Here is a 21,377-nt window from a genome sequence, read left to right as displayed (position 1 = left end):
AATGGTATATTAATTATCTCTTGCTATATAACAAATTAAGCTTAAAATTTAGTGGTCTAAATCAACAATAAGCTTTTTAAAAATTTCATACAGTTTCTGTGGCTCAGGCATTGGGAACAGCTTAGCTGGGTGTTTTGGCTCAGGGTCCCTGATGACTCTGCAGCCAAGATGTGCACCGGAAATGCAATAACCCAAAGGACTGACTGGGCTGAAGAACCCGCTTCCAGATGCTCACTCACAGGGCGCTGGCAGGAAGCTGGGGCTCCTCATGGGCTTTTGGCAGGAGGTCCCAATTCCTGGCCAAGTGAACCTCTTAACACATAAGACGTAATAGTCACTGCTCCTTAATAAATATACATTGTAGTCAGTATACAAGCACTGCTTTGGCATATTGGCCTTTTTTAAAAGTTTTATGATGCTTTTTTTTTTAGTGTAGGTTTATATTTTTAAAGCATAAAATGCTTTAAGAGAGTAACATGGGGGGAAGCTGAGACAAATTATTAGTTTCTTAAGATCATTTTTATCATATACCCATGATATTCTCTGAAAACTGCCTATATATTTTGTCCTTCTCTCTAGTGTTATCTGTTTATGGCTACTTTTGTGTATCTTCATTTACTTCCTGCTCTTATTTTGTGAAAGAATCTGAGTTTATTAATCCCAAATAGGTCGGGAATGTCTGGCAACCAGATGCAGTAGAACTCCTTCAGGAACTGCTTTCAAAGAGAGAGGTGGAAGTTCACATTATGGTAATTTGTATTTAAAGCATATATCATTGGGACTTCCCTGGGAGTCCAGTAGTTGAGACTTCGCCTTCCGATGCAGGGGCTGTGGGTTTGATCCCTGGTCGGGGAGCTAGGATCCCACATGCCTCTCGGCCAAGGGACCAAAAAACAGAAACAATATTGTAACAAATTCAATAAAGACTTTAAAAATGGTTCACATCAAAAAATCAAAAAAAAAAACAACTTCAAAAAAAAATTAAAAATAAAGCATATATCATTGATTTAGTTTATTTGCCATAAAGTGTTACAGGTAATATAATTTGAGGGATTTTTTTTGTGAAGAACTATGTTCCTATGTGATTATCAATTACTCGTTAACATAAAAGAAGTTACCACTTTGGTTCCTAGGCTCATTTTAAATAAACCTAATTTTGAGCAAGTTCCTGAGAACTTCCATAAGCAAGTAATTTGGAAGATTCCTTATTAACAACTTATTTTGACACGAGGAGAGTACTAAGGAAATAGAGGTGTTTATAAACACACATGGTAGTTTTCAGGATGGTGCTGTGTGTGTAGCACTGTGTTAGGTGCAGGTAATTCCCGTCCTCAAGGGCCCTGTCTAGTTAGTGAAACAGTGAGACACAAGACAAAACCCTAAAGACTTTACACCACAACTTGCTGAGAGCCAGGCGGCTGGTAAAAAGAGTGAGTGTAATAGGAATGTAGAAATGGGAGTTGATGAAGTGCTCCTGACCAGGTAGGTGCAGAGACAGAAATGGGAAATGCATTTGCTAGAACAGTAGGAGTTTTGGGAGGAGCAGCAGTGTGAATAGGGTTTAAGAGAAGTAGACGTCAGGCGGGAGGCCCCACTGGGGGTTCTTGAGCAGTGAGGCAGTGAGAAGATTCTCCTGGAGCTGTGTTGGAGGGTTCGGGCAGAAAGATAGAAGAACTTTAAGGAAGTATTTCTGTATGAAAGGTGTGATGGTAGGCTGATAAAGACCTAAAAAGAGCCACAGATGCACTTAAATAAGAAAGTGGAGAAGCCTCTCTGGTTATTCACAGCCTCTGTGGACAGTCACGGAAGTCCTGCAGAAATGGGAACTGTTCAGGTTATCCAGGTGGCTTTCTTTGCTGCTTAGCTTAGCCTAGGAAAACAGTGTGGCGTATACCAAGGTACTCGATTTCTCAGAAACCATGCCTGTGCTTGCCCTTGCAGCCCTGCTGCCGTAGCAGACCTTCCCCAGAAGTGCTCCTCCTACCTTACATGCTCATGGCACGGACCCGGTGCCTCTTAACATGCTGGGCTCTGTCCTAGACCTGCAGGTGCAGCAAGAGCCAAATAGAAACTCCTGCCTCCGTTGAGCTTCCATTTTAGTGATGGGAAATAAAACGAAAAAAAAATATATATATAAGGTATGTTAAATAGTAGTGCTGGCCAGAAAAATGAATTAGGAAAGGCTGATAGGGAGAGGTGGGCAGGGGAGGAGATAACATTTTAAATACAGTGGTCAGAGAAGACATCCCTAAAAAGATAAAATTTGATTGAGACTTCTGAGTGGTGAGAGGACACGCCACGCAGTTACCAGATCAGTGCAGAGAGCCGCAGGGCAGGAGACGCCTGGAGTGTCCAAGGAGCAGCCGGACGGACGGAGGTGGGAGGCCACCTGTGAGAGGTGCAGTTGTCGCTGTGCGGAGGTGGATGTGATCTGACCTCACAATCTACTGTTTTCACTTTGCACTGGTGAAAACTGGACGGTAGAAAAAGGTAGAAGCAGGAGATCAGCTGGAAGGCGATTACACTAACTCAGCAGAGACATGAGTTTGGACTAAGGTGGTACCGAGTGGAAATAGCGAGGAACGATCAGCTTATCAGTCATGTGCATTTTGGTACCTAATGTTTGTAAACGGACCCACAGGTTTTAAAGCCACTATATGACTCCTAGACTCTTGTTAATTTCTTCTGATTCCTGTCATTTTTGGATTTTTAACTAAACTTCATTTCTTTACCCCTGAGCATACTTTTTCTTTCTCCTTCTACTTAGTATAAATTATTAGTATTATCTAAAGATGATGTATAGTAAATTTTTTTCTTTACATAACTAGAAAACTCTCTACCTTATGGACATGTAAATATATTTTATAAAAACCAGAGTAGTAGCATTATTGCCTCGTTATCTGCCAAAATACCAGGAAGAAAATTTTACAAAACGAGTCACTAGTCAAACTAGTAATACTGTGATTGTCAGAAATCTAATTTCATTTTTGCCAACTGTAAAATTTTAATCTTCAGACTTTATTTTTATAGTAATAATCTCCTTTATTGAACTTAAATAGGAATTACCAGAAAATCCATGGGAGAAATTATCTATTCATCTCTATTTTGATGGAATGTCACTTTCTTATTTTATGGCACACCATAAGTATTGTACTTTTGAACATTCTGAGGAAATATTGAAAGAAGTAAGTGAACTATTTTTCTATAAAAATCTAAACTATAGAAAAAGAAATTGTGGTTAAAATGTCATGTTTTGTCTTATGCCTCAAGCCTTCCATATAGTTCTACATGCCTGATATGTTAAGAGGGTCTAGATGATTTGTGAATTCTTTATTGAGAAAGCAATACCCTATATCATGCTTTATAAAGTCCTAGAAAAGACTTCAATTGCATTAAGAGTCACTTAGTGTTTCTATATCTTCAAACCTAATGAGAAGCTCATATGTTCTCTAACGTTGTTTGAATATAGATGTAAATTATAAAATCATAATGGAATTCACTGCCAGAAAATGACACTCTCCCAAGATAAAATGGTTTTGCCTTATATTGAATATTGTAACATTTCCCCCATTTTGCCTTCTTACAGGGAACTCAGAGCCAGATTTTAAGCTTAGCTTCAGTAAATAGCCCATTCCAGTTGCCTGGTGCTTCTGTTTTTAACATTTTAAAAAACATAATTAGTCTGTTACAGATATGATTTCACATTGCAAGCTGCCACAAATACTTTGTAGAAATAGGGTACTCATCATAAATAAGAACGTGAACATTTTATATAGCAAGATATTTTTAGACTTACAGTTCACTTGTTAGGTTTTTGAATATTCATTTTGGCGATAGTGCACAACCAAACAGTGGGTGTTCAGTTCAATATAGGAAACTACTTTCTTCTCTCAAATAGGAAACTATGACATAACTTTGTACATGTAATCCTCACAGCCAGTTGTTTCTTTTGAGCATAGAGGTGTGTGTGTGTGTGCATGCGTGCGTGCCCCCGTGTGTGTGTGTAAAGGGTGTTTCATCTGTTAAACAGGTTTTATAAAGATTACTTAGTCTCTCTGCCAGGTGTACTCTTCAGTGTGAACATTTGAAAGGTAAGAGCTCCCACTCTTATTATAAACTAATGACAACTGACATGCTTTTAGCATAATTTTGAGGATTCTTCTTGTTGCAATATTAAGATCACTCAGAACACTAAATTTTCCCATAGTTAAGCTGAAATGAATGCCAACAAGGTCATGCACACAGTTTTTGTGGGATGAAATATGAAAGTGCCTTAAAACAATACTACATAGTTAAAGATAGTTTTATTAATAATACTATATTATTTCAGAAACCAACAGATTACAATAAAAAGTATGAGGAAGAGAGATGGGAAATAAGGTTTGAGGTAAGTTTCAATCCAAATATTTTGAAAATTTGGACACTTCATCAATACAAAGAATCTGATACAAGATCAGGAAGGTAAGCATAAGAGCTTTATTGAGATAATTTACATACCATAAAATTCAACTTTTTAAAGTGTACAAGTCAGTGGTTTTTAATATATTCATAGAGTTGTGCAATCATCACAACTATCTAATTCCACAACATTTCATCTCAGAAAGAAGCTCCATACCAGCAGCAGTCACTTTCCATTTCCCCTTCCCCAGTTTCCTGGAAACTGTTTCTGTGGGTTTGTCTATTCTGGACGTTTCATGTAAAGGGAATCATAGCCCTTTGTTACTGGCTGCTTTCATTCCGCATACTGTTTGCAGGGTTGAATCATGTTGTAGTATGTGTCCTTTTTATTGCTGAATAATACTCCATTATACAGATACACACATTTTGCTTATCCATTCATCTGTTGATGGATACTTGGGTGGTTCTTACCTTTACAGATAGTGAATTAAAGCTACTATGAACATTTGTGTACAAATTTTTAAGTGGATGTCTGTTTTCAGTTCTCTTGAGTATGGACCTAGGAGTGGCATTACTAAGTCATATGGTGACTGTGTTTACCATTTTAAGGAACTGTGAAACTGTTTTCCAAACCAGCGGCATCATTTTACTTTGGTACTAGGATTGTACAAGGGTTCCATTTTTTCCATATCCTCACCAACACTTATCTGAATTTTTTCCTAGCCATCTTAGGATAGGTGTGAAGATACAAGTCCCTTATCAGATATGATTTGCAAATATTTTCTCCCATTCTGTGGGTTGTCTTTTCACTTTCTTGATGGTATCCTTTGAAACACCAGAGTTTTAAATTTTGATGAAGTCTAGTTTATCCTTTTTATCTTATTTTTTCTTTTGTCACTTTTGCTTTTTGGTGCAAGAAGTGTTTTCATAAGTAAAATTTTATCATTTAAAATTTTAAGTAGAATTTAATTCCTATAATTATAAAAATGACATATGCTTGTTGTAAAGTGTTTTGTAACAAATCAGTAAAATTCAACAGTAGGTAGTCACTTCTTGCTGAAATCTTAGTGGTTCAAGTATGTTTTGTTTTGCCACCAGTTTGGAAATGTTAAATAGTAATAAAGTGAGTCTACAAATTTGAATATGATTGTTTTACTATTTATGTTAATCACCATATTCAAGATTTTTTTTAACTTACTAAAAGAAAAATCCCCTATATTTTTATATGTCTATTTCTTTTAACAACTGCTAACTGCCTTGATCCTCTTTGGAATCATATAACTTTTAATTACTCCTTATGCTTTTATAGAGCTTAAGAGAGAGCACACTTTTTTCATGATTTTTAACTTAAATCTTCCTTTGTCATTTCATGTATTAGTTTTTATTATAATATACTCTAAAAATAAATGAAATACTACAGAAATTTGAAAAGAAAGAAGTTGTCCCAGTTCTACATCTTGAACACCCCAGTCCGTCCCACTAAGCAGCTGCAATTTGTTAATCATTCTTCTAGAATTTTATGTGTTATATGTAAATATTATATATAAGTAAATATTCCTGTGGGGTTTGTTTTACACAAAATCTTTTTTTTTGGCAGGGGACAAAAGACTGCTAAAGATCTTTTGATTACTTACCACATTTTGGTCCCACTACAACAAAATTATTTTGTGATTTTCAGGGTCTCAGCTAGATTTTCGCTAAATGAAAGTAAATTGGCACTGTAATAAGCTTTAATAATGTAGTGGGTTTCTGTAATAATCACTCTGAAATTGGAATTTATTTTTGGTGTTTTAGGAATTGCTTTTGCCTGAAACAGAGACTCCTATTTTACCGCCATATTTGTCTTCACCTCTTCCTCCCCCTGGAGAGCTCTACGCTGTTCAAGTTAAGCACGTTGTCTCACCCAGCGAAGTACGTGATTCCAGTAATGCTGGTGGTTAAAAACATGACAGGCAGTCTCGGTCTTTAACTCTAGGGTTGATTCTCCACATTTCCATCTTCCTGATTTTCATAGCTGACAGCTGGTGGCCGCTAGGTTGCCTGCCCTATAATGTCCTCTTCAGACACTTGTTTGTACTTAATGAGGCAAGTGTTCCTTAATCACTGTTGGGTTTTCCCAGTATTGTGTAGCTTTTTCATTCAAATATTTAGATTGTTAAGTTGGAACTTATTTCCACCTGTGAAATCTTATTAAACATCTCATGCCCCTGTCCTCGTCCTACATTGAACTTAGGTGCTCTTTATTCGCTGTTTTTCCATACCACTTATCACCTTGTGACACACTGTGCCACTTCCTTATTTTGTCTGCTTCTTCCCACTAGAATGTAATTCCATGAAGACAGGGATTTTTGTCTGTTTTGGTCAGAGGTGTGTCCCTAGAACCTAGAATACTGCCTGATACATAGTAGGCACTCAGTAAATATTGACTGAATGAGTAAGTACACTAAAGAAAATTCAATTATATATGCTTGGCTAACGAGAGAAAGAAATGACAAATTAAGCGGCCAGGCAGTCCCTCAGCCATTTTTACACAGTAAACCATTCTTTTCACCGACAAGAAGAATTTGCTCCATAATTTCATCAGAGAACATAGTAGCGCAAACTATTGTTGGTTTTTATGATTTTTAATTAGTTATTAGTCACCACATAAATTACCCCAAATTGAGCAGCATAAAACAACACACGTGAAAGTCAGGAATCCAGGATCTCGGGTTGCAGTCGGGGTGTGTGTGTGGGGTGTGCAGGATCCACTTCCAGAGCCCGAGTGCTGGGCCCCGGCCCCGCGGGCCTCTCCTGGGCCTGCTGGCGCGCGTCTGCACGCTTCCCTGTTGGGCTGAGCGCCACCAAGGCAGAGACCACGCCTTTGACAACCTGGGCTCAGCGGTCACATACCGCCGCTGCCGCTGTCGTGCTTTCCAGAGCAAAGAGCAAGTCTGGTTTGCTGTGGGGACTTGACTCTGTGAGGGCTGTGAGGCCGTTGCTGGGGACTGGCGTGCAGTAGTTCTGTCCACATCATGAATACTAAAAATCACAGCATTTGAACTTTTTCCCTTCCCTTCCCCCCACTTAGGTGTATATTTGCCTTGACTCTGTAGAAAACTGTAATCTGGTGAAGCAGCATGATGACACAGTTGACAGTGGAGTCAGCTGGGAACCTGAGCCCGAGAGCCTTGAGGAAGCGCTGGGGAGGTTCAATAAGGATGTGGAGACATTCCCGCCTCTGACGGACTTCCGAACAGGTACTAACCTTTCAGAGTAAAATGGGATTCCCAGTGAAGCCGCTGTTTTGTTTCAGTGCTGATGAGACTGGGTTCTTTCTAAGGTTAACTGGTATTTCTATCACCCTCACTTGATATGCATGGTCTCTTGCCTTGGGGCGCTTTTGTTTTTCAAAGCTCAGGCCACACTGTAACATTGACTGCATGAAGGTGGCTTTTCTGAGCTTGCAGTTTTGCCAGTAGCTCAGATTGTGAGTTACTTGGACCTGAACGGCACTTATTTTAATTACAAGCCACCTAAGCTGCTAATTGTGGTGTGGGGCAGCAGAACTCAGGTTGTGTCGAGTCCTGCCAGCATGGGTGAAATTCTGCTTTTTCCCCTTTCTAATCTATTTCCCTATCTTTATTAAATATATGGCATTCTCCTATGAGGAAAATGCATCTAGTTACTGGTGTTGACGGTTCCTGAATACCAGGAGTGGTGTCTACACATTTTATCAGTATGTGATGTATAGGGATGTATTCATCCTTGGTATTTTGTTCATATCAGAGGATACTTTAGCAAAGGAAAACATCAGCCTGACGTCCTATCTGATTTTACTTAATGAGATTTTAATCACTTGTGACCCATGTTTGGCTGATAAACACCACTTGCTGTTCCCTCTGCCTGGAAAGTTCTGGGGTGTGTAGCAGGGTCTCTGCTCAGCTATCCCCGCATGGCAGCTCTTCCCTGATGCATCCCACCTCACCCGCTCCTCCCGTCCTGTAAGGCAGCACCACAGCAGGGACTCTGTGCCGCAGCGTCATCAGCGCTTAAGGAGGGCACCTGGCACAAGTAGGTGCTCATAAGTATTTGTTGAATGAGTGAAAAAATAAACTCACTGTCACTTTTTCTTTTTGTAAAAACTAATTTATAATCTGGAAGAAACAATCCCTTCCTCATGGTGCTCTTCTCTCAGGGAGGCTGCACAAACAGTCCGTGCGTAATGTGATCATTCATGGAGCTACACATACATGTGTGCATTTTTCTATGGTTACTCTTCAATTAAGTATGCATATGTACAAGTTGATTCATAGACAAGTGCTCATTAAATATGTACGGAATCTATATTGAAGGAGTTGAATAAGGAATCTATTTAGGTAACACGTTGAGGATATGTGGTTGAAGTGGGTTGGGAGTATATTGTGAAGAACCCTGTAAATTGCAGTCTAAGGACTTGGTACCGCAGACAGTTAAGATGCCATTGAAATTTTTTAAACTACAGAGCAATGGAATTGGATTGGAGGAGAAGGAAGTTAAAAGTAGGAATAACAGAAACCATTTTACTATCATTTGCAGAAGACAACTGCCCAAAGGAAAAAAAATTGGGGGCGTATAAGAAGTGGGAACAATGGAAGGATGGTTTAAGCCTTGGGTGGTGGAAGAACTAGGACTCTGAGAATGGAGAGGTGTCTTTCTTCCAGCCTTTTCCTAACTTAGGAATTAGGAAAAACAAGGTTTATAAAGTATAAACAGAAAAAAGAGCACAAGCCAACATGTGGCTAACTGTTGAGTGTTTAATTCTGAATAATGGGTAATTGGTGATTATATTTTCTTTGTACTTTACTGTATTTTTTTAAAAAAACGTTTTTAAGAAAATAAAAGGCAATGTGATTTTCCCCTTTTTGTCTTTTCAGAAATGCCTTGCCTTGCAGAATATGATGATGGCGTATGGTACAGAGCAAAGATTGTTTCCATTAAAGAATTTAATCCTCTGGCTGTCCTGGTACAATTTGTTGATTATGGATCAACTGAAAAGCTGACAATAAACAGGTTAAAAAACAAAAAAGTAAACTTAGTTGAGTTAGGATTCTTAGTTTTCTATTCTTTTTTTTTTTTAAATGAAAAGATTTTGCCTCTTTTTTTAAAAGAAAAAAATCTACTTTAAAGCTACTTATATATTGGGAGTATTTTTTATCTAAAAGTTATTTTTTATTGTGGTAAAATATACATAACATAAAATTTACCATGTTAAAAAATAAATTTTAAAAAATTCTTAAAGAGAAAAAATTTACCACATTAGCCATTTTTAAGTATACAATTAATTGGCATTAAGTATTCAGTGCTGTGCGACCATTGCTACTGTCCATTTTCAGGACTTTTTCATAACCCCAAACAGAAACTCTACCCCTCAATAACATTCCATTCCCTTTCCCTCAGCTCCCGGTAACCCCTCTTCTACTCTCTGTATGAATTTGCTTATTTTAGGTCCTTCATCAAGTGTAATCATAAGTATTTGTCCTTTTATGTCTGGCTTATTTTACTTAGAATGATGTTTTCAGAGTTCATTCAATTGAAGCATGTGTCAGAATTTCATTACTTTTATGACTAAATAATATTTCGTTGTACATATATACCACATTTTGTTTATCTGTTCATCTGTTGATGGGCACTTGGTCTGTGAATAATGCTGCTATGAACAATGACATACAAAGAGCCGTTTTGAGTTCCTGCTTTCAGCTGTTTGGGGGTATTATATACCTCAAAATGGAATTGCGGGACCATATGGTAATTGTGTGTTTAACTTTTTCAGGAAATGCCAAACTTTTCCATAGTAGCTACACTATTTATATTTCCACCAGCAACGCACAGGAGTTCCATTTTCTCCACATCCTTGCCGACACTGTTATTTTCCAAGTTTTGTTATTGTTGTTTGTGATACTTTTTTAATAGTGGTAAAATACACATATCATAAAATCTACCATCTTAACCATTTTTGGAAGTATAGTTAAATAGTGTTAACTTTCCTTACATTGTTAGTGCAACCAATCTCCAGAACTCTCTTCATTTTGGAAAACTGAAACTAACGCTGTGCCCATTAAACGATCCCTCATTCCCTCTTCATCCAGCCCGTCAACCACTGTTCCATCTCTATGAATTTGATTATGTCTTTTTGTAACTGGCTTATTTCACTTAGCATGATGTCCAGGTTCAACCATGTCATAGCATATGTCAGAATTTTCTTCTTTTTTTAAGGCTGAATAATATTCCATCATATGTATATAACACATTTTATTTATCCATGCACCCATCAGTGGATACTTGGCTATTGTGAATGATGCTATGAACACATGTGTACAAACATCTCTTCATGACCCTGCTTTCAATATACTCAGAAGTGGAATTGCTGGATAATATGCTTATTCTTAGTATTTGGAGGAACCACCAAACTTCCCCACAGTAGCATTTTACATTCCCACCAAATGTCCGAGGGTTCCAGTTTTTCTCTGTATCCTCACCAACACTTGTTATCTTCCGTTTTTGTTTGTTTGTTTGTTTTAATAGTAGCCATCCTAATGGGTATGAGGTGATATCACATTGTGGCTTTGATTTGCATTTCCCTGATGATTAGTGATGTTGAGCACCTTTTCATTTGCTTGTTGCCCATTTATATCTCTTCCTTGGAGAAATGTCTTTTTTAATGTATATTTTCTCTCATTTTGTAGGTTGCCTTTTCACTCTGTTGACTGTGCCCTTTGCACAGTTTTAAATTTTGATATAATCAAAATTTTTTCTTCTGTTGCCTGTGCTTTTGGTGTCATATCCAAGAATCACTGCCAAATCCAACACCTTTAACTTTTCCTCTAATTGTGACATTCTTAACATTTTAATTTAAGGATTTCTTTTGTGACAGACTTTGTCAAATTCCTGTTCATCTTATGCAGTATCCAGCCCGAGCCATAAAGGTTCTCTTGGCAGGGTTTAAACCTCCCTTAAGAGATGTAGGAAAGGCAAGAATACCATACTGTCCCAAGTGGAGCATGGAAGCATTGTGGGCTATGATAGACTGTCTTCAAGGAAAACAACTTTATGCTTCTTCCATGGTAAATATCTGTCTTAATTAGCCAAAATACTTTCAAAGCTATTTCAAGGATCCCTGTTAACTTTCTAAAGTGCTTTTTATCTCTGCAGCTCTAGATGCAAAAATGCTTTAAAGCGTTTGATGTTGTAAATACTATAGGATTAATTTTAAGGCTTGTTCAAATGTCTTAGTTTGTATTTTACAAACTTTTGATTAGCCCTGCAATGATATAAAATATCAGTGATGTAATGACTAAGATGAAAAATGATCAAGATGAGTATCCTATATAATCAAAGAACTGATAATGAGGAAAACATATAAACTACTAATACAAGGTAGAATGAAATAAATGCTATAAAAAAGGTATAGGTATCTTTGGGGTGTGCGTGTGGGGAGAGAAGCAGGAGCGATGAGTCCTGTCTGGAGGGATCAGGGTAGGGTGTTTGAGCCCCTTCTTAGTAGGCACTCGAGTGCTTATTCAGTAAGTACGACCGGGAGAAAGTGACATTCGAGCTGCATCCTAAAAGTGGAAAAGACCAGAAGGGGGATTCTGGTCAGAGTCAGAGGGAGGTTCAAATGGTGCTCATATCATAACTGTACTGACTTTGAATTGTTTAATGCAGCAGAAGCTGCATCAAAAGGTCCAAAAAAGAAAATCCAGATCATGCTTGGTATAAATATGCTTTCTACTTGAGGCTTAGTCACAAAGGGGTGGCTCGAAGGCCGTATCTGGCTTGTAACCATGTTTGATTCATTGCACAGCTGTTTTAAAACTGGAAAATTATACACAAAGTCTTATTTCTAAGTACTATAAAATCTTCTGAAGTGACAGCACCAGTGGTGCAACAACAGTCCCTCTAGGTGGGGACATGCTCTTCAGTTCACCCTAGTCCTCACCACTGTTGTTTCAGCCCAGCTCGCCCTGATCTGGGGACCCGAGATTTGGGGGATTTCTGATATGTTGGCTGTGACAAGAATGAGCTCTTAATGAAGCAGTGCTGTTACTAGACAGTGCTTTTTGAAAACCTCTGTACATACCGTGTTCCTGTGTATGCAGTGGTGTAAATAGCTTATGCAGGGTTTCTCTCAAGAAGCCAGTGAAAATAACAAATGTTCTTATAAATACATGTGTATTCACCTCTATGAGTAACACTCAAAATTTGGTGACTGTATGCATAAAGGTATGCTTTATGTGTAGAATGTAAATGAATTTTAACAGGGATGGTAGTATTAAAGCCCACTGGCTCAACCTAGGAAAACTTTGGGGAGAGTTACATTTTAAATAAAGTAAAAGATGGAAAGAATGGGACTTAGCAAGAAACCATCAAGAGACCTTTTGAAAGTAACAGCGTATAAATTATAAATAAACTTAGAGAATGCCTTGTCCCTCCTGCCAGTTGTAGGAGGAACAGGCAGCAAAGACATGATGGTGTTTTCTTGACATGTATCTTTTAATTTTAGGCTCAGGTACCAGAACAAATAGTGACATTATATGAAGAACGGTATCCAGTTCATATGTCATTAGTAGAAATGGGGCTTGCAGACCAAGACGAGTGATGTAAGTACCACGACTTCTTGTTCACCCTTATAGTCAGCATACGGCATGTGACTGATGTAGCAGAAGATTCATACTAAATTGCCCTGAAAAGCACCTCTGGCCTTTCCTTCATTTGTCAAAGGAATGACAACAAAGCTCAACCAGAATCTCTCTTGTAGATCTCTCCTTCATAGGCCCTTCTTACCTATTGAGTACCAGTGACAAAGAGGTTCCATAGCTATAAAAACGCTTGGAACGGCTATCCTGACCATTCATGGTGCCAGATGGTTATGGGGGCAAGGAGGAGGAGAGCAGCGGAAAGCGGGCACTATAAATAATTTAAGCACAGAGTGCTATGCTACACATGCAGCACTACTGGACAGCCAGTGCCCTGATAACAAGGTTATTAAAGTCCTTCGGTAAACAGCTCACTCTTTACCCATTCACATAAATGTAACATGTGATTCAGTAGTATTTGAACCTTAAGCAAAGGTTTAAAATAACACACCTTTTGTTTTTCAGGTTTACAGTACAGAGCATCTATAGCAGCCCAGAAGAAAGTTTTCTGTTATATGTAGACCGTTTCAGGCTTATTTTTCTTGACTTGTTCTGCAATAGTGCTGGCCTTTTTTTTCTTTTCTTTACATGTTGAACTGTTAGGAATTGTTCCAAAAAAGTTAATAAATATTTGCTTTCAAGTATTTACTTATTTTATTTTACTGTAATTTTTAAATGAAATATTTTAGGTATGTTAGAAAAAACATATTTAGTTCATTTTATAACTAATGGGCATTCAGCTGAAGAAACAAGACATCATCAGCACAGTTGTAGGCCCCTGTTCTACCCTTCCCCAGTCATTCTGTTTCTTACGGAGGAGGTGAATACTGTGAATTTGGTGTTTATCGTTCTTATATAGCTCTTTATAATTTTATTGTATATGCATGCATCCATAAACAAGACGTAGTGTTGCTCTGTATATTTTTAAGTGTGTGCAGTATCACACAATTACCTTTTTTCCCTTACTTTATTTCCACTATATAATGCATATTGGTATGCATAGCTCTATTTTATTCACTTTCACCATTACCTCCATCTGTGCATATAATTTATTCTGTTGTTAGATATTTAGGTTGTTACCAGTTTTTTCTCAATTACAGATACTCTACTGTACAACCCCTTATGCACCTGTGAGGGGTTTTCTAGTAAACATACTTCACTTCAGTGGAATTTAGTACTAGGTCATGCAGCAATTGCTTTCCAAAAAAGTGATTTTACCAGCTAATTCTACCATCAGTAGTCCAAGTTCCTTGCCAACATGTGGTGTGGCCAGACCATTGTTTGCCAGTTTATGACAATGTCGTAAAAAGGTACCTCATTGTTGAAATATGCATTTACTGGTTTTAGTCAGTTTATTGCTTTGTTTGTAATTACCTATTTTAACTAATAGGGATTCTTTATATATTCTGGTTACTAATCCTTTGTCAGATACGTGTTTCTTTTCCTACGCTGTGACTTTTCTCTCTTTTGTGGTATCTTTGGACAAACAAACTTTTGACTCATCAACCTTTTAAGGTTTGTGCTGTGTCTCATTTAAAAATCTTTCTCTAGGGAGCTCCCTGATGGTCTAGGGGTTAGGATTTGGCACTTTCACTGCTGTGGCCTGGGTTCAATCCCTGGTCTGGGAACTGAGATCCCCCAAGAGGTGCGGCACAACCAAAAAAAATAATAATTAATAAAATTTAAAAATCTTTCTCTATTCCTGAGGTAATATATATAATTACTTATTTTCTTTGAAAAGTTTTCAACTTTTTTGTTATTCAGTTTTAAATCACCTGGAATTAATACATGTGGCTTTTTAAAAAAAAACTTGAGTTACTGCCAGCACCACTGTCGGACTGCACTAAGTGACTAGACCAAACTTACTATGTAAATCTACTTGTAGGTGACTTGGCCCCCCCTTCAAGGACATCTTGCTTCTGTCGGCCCGTCTTACAGGTAATAAGGTCAAGGCACCTGTGGTCTATCAATCAGTTAACACTAGCTGGTTAGTTTTCACGCCCCGCCTTTCTCAGCTGTCACCCTCCTTACAACTGCTTTCTCCTCCTATGAGATTTATCTGCACTCGTAGAATGAACTCTTCTGCCTGTTTTACTGTTTATTTGTATTCAGTCACTGTTTTAACTTCCAATTCTGTGACCTCTGTGGTAGATAATGCTTTAATTAGTACTAATTGAGCACAGTAATATTTTGACTGGAGAAATCCTCTTACTCCTTCAGTAAACTTTCTGAGCAAGACCTTCATAGGACTGGTAGGCGGTGGGAAAATCTGTTTCTTGTACTTCTTGGCTCTCATAACCATCTCCAACCAATGAAAGCATCCACTTGTTAAAAGTCTATACTGGTTAGAACCGTAGAAAGACAAGGTAGGTAGGTGAACTAAAAATGAAAGCTGTCCCTGTGCATTTCAAACATTATAAAAAAAGGCATCAAGTTTTATTTTATATTCCAAACAATCTTTTCCATTTATATACACACACACACAGTATATATAAATTAAACCACAGAATCCACAAGAAATGTGCATTTTTTAAAGAAGAAAATCAAGTTAGTGTTATTTCATGATGAGCCATACACAAGGATCATGACAGTTTTGTGTCCATTAGAACATTACCATCCTTGTCTTTAACTCTTACTCGACCAGATGAATATTTGGTTTCTTGAAGACCATTTGTATACACAGTTTTAACAGTACCATCTGGATACTCCCGTCTCTTGAACTGGGCTGTATGTAGTTCTCTTTGGCCATTATTAAACTCTATGATTTTGTTGCCATCTCTGTAAATTTAAAATAGAATTTAATTTCTTTAAAAATATGAAGTATGCAGCAGGAGAACTCTGGCAGTTATTCCTTCTCCTAGAGCATCCCTGGTCCTTATATAGGTATAACTGGGACTCAACTCCTCAGCACAGAATGGTTTTTTTTCTGTTTTGGTTATTTCTCAAATTTTATATGAATACAATGGCTCTGTGCCACATACAAGTGTTAGAGAGCCAGTGCCCTATCAAGTGTGGCCCTAGGGTGTCAGCATCACCCGAGAGCTCATTAGAAACGCAAATTATTTGGCTGGGGCCCAGCAACCTGCTCTTGAACAGTCCCTCCAGGTGATTCTGGTGCACCCTGAAGTTTGAGAACCACTGCTGTAAGTGAAAAACGGCAAAATAATCCTGAATGAATGAGAATAAAAGTTTTCATCACAAGAAAAATGTGTAAGTATGTGTAATGATGGATGTTAACTAGACTTCTGTGATCATCTTGCAATATATACAAATATCAAATCTTTGTTGTACACATGAAACTAATGTTACATGTCAGTTATACCTCAATTAAAACATGATAATCCTGAATGAATTAATACATGGGATGTGCTTGAGTGTAGATGAAAAAAGACTTGCCATGAGTTAATACTTGAAGATGGATAGACGGATATGGGGACCTTTTCATATTATTTTCTTTCTACTACAGAAAATTTCAATCATATGAGTCAATTTTTTGAGAAGTTTCTGAAATCAAAGTATACTGTACACAGAAAAAATAAAGTTTGAGGAAAATCTTTAGTTGAGCACCAGATAAAGTTTCAGACCACGTTAAGGGAAAAACACAATCATGACCATGAGAAGTTCCTACGTTATTGCCAAGTTTATATCATAGAATTCAAGTTAATGGGTACTTAAACTGTTACACTCCAGGAGAGGAGGGTGAAACTAAAAACAGGACTCTCGATTTGACAAAACTCCACCAGGGTTTCAATTAAAATGGTGCTTATAAGATGCTCTTCACTGTGGATTGAAGAAGTTGACTTTAAGAAATTTAAGACTCAGAAGGATAAAGAAAGAAATTGTTGATTTTAAGGAATTGGCTTAGGGTGGTGGCCAGAGGAGTAAAGTGCTTAGGCTGGGACAGAGAGACCCAGATAATCAAAATACAGAGTCTGGTTATTCTTAAAAATTGACAGGGCAGCTTTCCTTCTTCGTGTCTCACTCACTGCTTTCAAATTTCACCACACTGATTTCTAAACAAATACTTGCCATTCTCCTTTCGTGAAGTGCTGTTCAGACACCCTTTAGGTCTGTAGGCTGAAGACTAACTAGACGTTACAATCCATTTATCTCAAACTCATCCTAAACTCCAGAATGCTGAAAACATGTCTCACCTGCTCTCAAATTCGGAACTCAGTGAAATGTTGAATGACTTACACAAATGTTTTAAGATTTTTAAAATTCAACTGGTAATAAAAGTTGAAAACTAGAAAATCTAGAAACAAAACAGGTAACATACCGTTGCCCTCTGACAATTGTACCATCTGGGAAAATGCTTTCTTCTTGCCCATCGGCAAACAAGTTTTTGATAGTCTGATCAGGAAACGTGATTTCTTTTCTTCCATCTGGGAAATGCTTTTCTGTAGAAAAAGGGGTTACCATAAATATTTTATTTCTAAAGGAAAGGAGGAATTTAATGCTGAGAGGGCGCAGCAGGTTTTCACCTATCTGTCCGCTTGAGAAATGTAAGACTTCCAGTCCTTCTGGGTACGTGGTGTGGGTGGTGTGTGTGGCTGCATAGTAGTAGATCTGCAGAGACACAGAGTCAGCACCACCGCCTCTTCAGAGGTGTTTACGCTACGGACAAAACACGCCTGTGGAAACCTACCACTCTCCCATCCGGCATGACCTGCTTGACATCACCGTTGAAGAAAGTGACAGTGACCGTCTTTCCATCTGCACTCGCTTCTTTTCGGGTTCCATTTGGAAACAATATAACATGGCACCCATTCTTATAAACCTTTTCTATCTACAAAAAAAAAAAAAACCAGGACTATCAATATGTAAAATTTCCTGAGACCACACGACAAAAATATCTCTAATTCTTTTAATTGCCTACTTTGAAATTTTTCATAATAAAAATTAAAACATTTCTCAGAGGGAGAGAAAAGTTAATAAGCTCATAATAATAAACTTCACCTATCTACACATCACTGTTCTTAGGTCACGTATTCCCCCAAAACAACTTTTTAGTTGTTTTTTTTTTTCAAGAAAACTGCAGACATCACTTCTGTAAACATTTCAACAGATATCTCCAATAGAAGGATTTTTAACATAACCAAACCGTTATCATCCCTAATAAACTGTAATTCATTCCTTCATCACATCATAACCATATTTTTTCCATAAATTCACACAAAGAAGGCCTTTTACAGTGTACTTGAATCAGGATCAAAACAAGATCCACACACACTTGATGTGTCTCTACCCTCAATTTCTAATGGTCCCTTCCTTTCCCCCTTATTTAATGCCAACTGTTGAAGGAACTGGGTCACTGAATATGTAACATTTCCCACACTCTGGATTTGGCTGATTGCTTTTCCATTATGGTGTCATTAAACATGTTCCCATATCACTGTTTTTCCTTAAAAAACCCAGTAGTTAGCTCTCGAGGCTTGATTAAATTCCAGCTGAGTTACTCTGACAAGAGTACTTTTTAGGTGCAGCAGTGGGCTTTGTATGGCAGCACGTCCAGAAATCCAGTAAGTATGTGCTGCCTCATGACCTCAGCACTGACTGGGTGGCATCACGAGATCCGTCAACCTTTCGTCTAAGGTTTCAGGAGCCACTGATGACTGCCTAGACCCTTCATGTCATCGGAAATTGTAAACTGGTGATTCTCTAATTTTCTCATTCCTCTTCCATTCATTAGCTGCGATTCTTCTAAGAAAGAAAACCTTCCCTCATCAATTTATCCTAAAGTAGAGTTTGTACAGGAAGAGTCTAACAACTTCCTTCTGACTGTTGGTCTTTGTCCTTCATTCATTCCTCAAGATTTGCAGTGAACTTTGGCCTTCTGATTTCTATTAAAGTGGATCAGATTAGAGTACTTGGAAAAGTACATGTTCTATAAACCCGAGGAAAAATTCCCTCATCACCTCCTCAGTAACCCTGTTTATGTTCCTCCTCTTGTCATTCACTCTTTAGCTGGAACACCCAGCCAGGCCGTTTTCCCACTCAAAACCTTTCCTAAGCACAGGAATAAAATTGTCAGGCTGGGGGTGGAGAGCAGCTGACCCAGGAAATATTTACGGAAGCCTGCAGGAAGGGTAGGGCCGAGAACTGAGGTTTTTAAAAGTACCAAGGATTACCAAGGCTGCTTAGCTATGTCTGGAGGAAGAACAAGAAGTTTAAGCAACTGGATTGTATTCCTCCTCTTGTTGCATCATCTCTAAATTAGAAATGGCAACTAAATGCATGCTGTCTATTGAGTATTTTCATAGGGTCCCAAGGTTCAAACCGAGTCATGTGCCAAGGTACTAAGGTCTTCAGCCCCATCAAGTCTTGAAGATCAATTATTTCAGAATCTAAGTGTTTCAACTCTATTTTAACCCATGTTCATTTTTTATAGTATTCATTGGTTAAAAAAAAAAAAAAGTTTAACCTTTCCATCAGGATGGCTGATTTCTCCCTGAATTTCTTCTTTTTCTTCTTTTTCATCCTCTTCTTTACATTCAGGATCTGGAGAGTTCACTTGTTCAGGTGGATCCCTGGGTGAGGCTATCTGTAAGGACAAGAGGCTCTTGGTCTGTCCTACATTACATGTAATTAAAATCTCAAGCAGCTAAAACTTACACTTAGTCCAAAAGCCAGATTCCACTATTATAGGATTCTAGTATGACTAGTATTTGGTGTTGTATAGAAAACATTTACAATGTTAAGTAAAAAGCTTCCTTTATAAATGGTTTAGAAACTTAAGCCAGTTAACCAGTCAACTTTAAGCCTGAATAATATGCTTTAATATATAAAAACATAAAGAGATTTACTTGTCCCTTATCCGAATTTCCTAAATCACGAGACACAGACTTGGATCTTCGAGATGGATTGCCTGTTAGAATATAATTACCAGAGTTAGTTTTATTATTTAATTGAAAGTTTTAAGTTTACTCAATACTATGGTCAAACATCTCCTTAGTTCACTCTTCTTTTGTGAACTGCTGTCCTTTACCCATTATTTAAGGAAGTCTTAGTACTTTTCTTTACTAATTCCTAATTCCTAGGAGTTCTTCACTGTATAAATTCAAATACTTATTCAAATACTTAAGTCCTGATGACCAAGAAAGACAAAGTATCTGTTCTCTGAAAGTGTACCATCTGGAGAAAGGTGCTCCCAAAGCTATTTTGGAGACAATCACCAGGACTTTACTTAGAGGGTAGGAATGGGGTACAGATAATAGAAGCATCCAGGAATACACATAGAATTTGGCTTGAAAAAAAATAACTGGGTATTTAATTACAATCTAGACCTAATGGCTGTGGTCTAAACTTTTTAGATCATGACCAACACACATCATGTACTGTACACGTTCATACATTATAAAATAAGCATGCGTGTGCATACAGACACCACCACCACCAACAAAGTGATATTAAAAATACATTGAAGTTCTAATATTTTCTTCTCATATGCCAATGGATATTATAAACAGTCCCAAATTTGAAGGGTTTCAAGCTCAAGTGCCAGGATCTGACTTAAATGTTAAACACTAGAATGGATGCTGGATGCTCCAGGGAGAATAGACTAGAGGAGAAGAACAGAGGCAGAGTCCAGTCAGGAGGCTGATGGGCATCCGTGGAGATGGCAGTGTTGTACTGTGTCAAATCACTGACCTGTGGGTCCCAAAAGGCCGAGTGCTAGCAATGTCATATGGTTCAACCTACTTAATTCAGAAAATATCAACATCAGGATTAGTTTAGGGATTGATGGGAGTGGGGGGTAAGGATACAAGAAAAAAGGAATCAAGGAGTGCACACAGACTTTGGCTAAATGAACACCTTCCTCCACCTCACAGGCACGAAGAACCACAGTGCAGTCTGAGCTCCGTGTTACATCATCTCTAAATCTTACAACCAGCCTCCACAGAAAAGACTAATAGCCTCATTTTATAGGTGAGGAAATCAAAGCTGAGAGGCTAAATAACTTGCCAAGGTTGTCAACTAATAAAAGTCAAGTCAGAACCAGTATTCAAGCTCATCAAGCTTAATTCTCTCAGCTGTTTGTGAACGTCATGAACAAGCCTCTGAGCACATTCTTACTGGGAGGAACAGAGGGGAATGGGTGTCCACCACTGTGAGCACCTTATAAAATTACATGTAACAATTATTTAATAAACAATGGTGGAACAGTTAGATACTTTAGGAGTACACGTTTATGACCTCAGGATAGGTAAAGACTTAAGGCAAGAAGCACTACCCATAAAGGAAAAAGGTGAAATTCAACTACATTAAAGAAAGAAATGTGGGAACTTTTAAAGGTGAAGTCAGCATCACGGTGGCTAAATCATT

At 37.9% G+C, this 21,377-nt stretch overlaps 2 protein-coding genes across 3 annotated transcripts in view; one reads left to right on the top strand and one right to left on the bottom strand.

Moving 5' to 3' along the window:
• The window catches only part of RNF17 (ring finger protein 17), a 116,757-nt gene extending 103,742 nt beyond the window's left edge, over positions 1 to 13,015 (top strand). The window contains exons 28-35 of the mRNA XM_061170939.1: positions 669 to 749; positions 3,060 to 3,185; positions 4,331 to 4,387; positions 6,193 to 6,309; positions 7,469 to 7,637; positions 9,294 to 9,429; positions 11,291 to 11,480; positions 12,920 to 13,015. Coding sequence (XP_061026922.1) covers positions 669 to 749; positions 3,060 to 3,185; positions 4,331 to 4,387; positions 6,193 to 6,309; positions 7,469 to 7,637; positions 9,294 to 9,429; positions 11,291 to 11,480; positions 12,920 to 13,015 — 972 coding nt within the window. The remainder of the gene's footprint in view (positions 1 to 668; positions 750 to 3,059; positions 3,186 to 4,330; positions 4,388 to 6,192; positions 6,310 to 7,468; positions 7,638 to 9,293; positions 9,430 to 11,290; positions 11,481 to 12,919) is intronic.
• Positions 13,016 to 15,634: 2,619 nt separating this feature from the next.
• The window catches only part of CENPJ (centromere protein J), a 53,905-nt gene continuing 48,162 nt past the window's right edge, over positions 15,635 to 21,377 (bottom strand). The window contains exons 11-16 of one of the 2 annotated variants that reach the window (XM_061170788.1): positions 19,859 to 19,920; positions 19,477 to 19,596; positions 17,701 to 17,841; positions 17,537 to 17,621; positions 17,332 to 17,452; positions 15,635 to 15,830 (exon numbers count right to left, since the gene is read on the bottom strand). In XM_061170788.1, the coding sequence (XP_061026771.1) occupies positions 15,635 to 15,830; positions 17,332 to 17,452; positions 17,537 to 17,621; positions 17,701 to 17,841; positions 19,477 to 19,596; positions 19,859 to 19,920 (725 nt within the window). The remainder of the gene's footprint in view (positions 15,831 to 17,331; positions 17,453 to 17,536; positions 17,622 to 17,700; positions 17,842 to 19,476; positions 19,597 to 19,858; positions 19,921 to 21,377) is intronic. The other variant, XM_061170789.1, reaches the window with a different exon arrangement.

Source organism: Eubalaena glacialis, chromosome 16, assembly GCF_028564815.1.
Source record: "Eubalaena glacialis isolate mEubGla1 chromosome 16, mEubGla1.1.hap2.+ XY, whole genome shotgun sequence".
In the NCBI taxonomy this organism is placed as follows: domain Eukaryota; kingdom Metazoa; phylum Chordata; class Mammalia; order Artiodactyla; family Balaenidae; genus Eubalaena; species Eubalaena glacialis.
The sequence above is the reverse complement of the archived record's forward strand: the minus strand, read 5'-3'. Positions and strand labels throughout refer to the sequence as shown.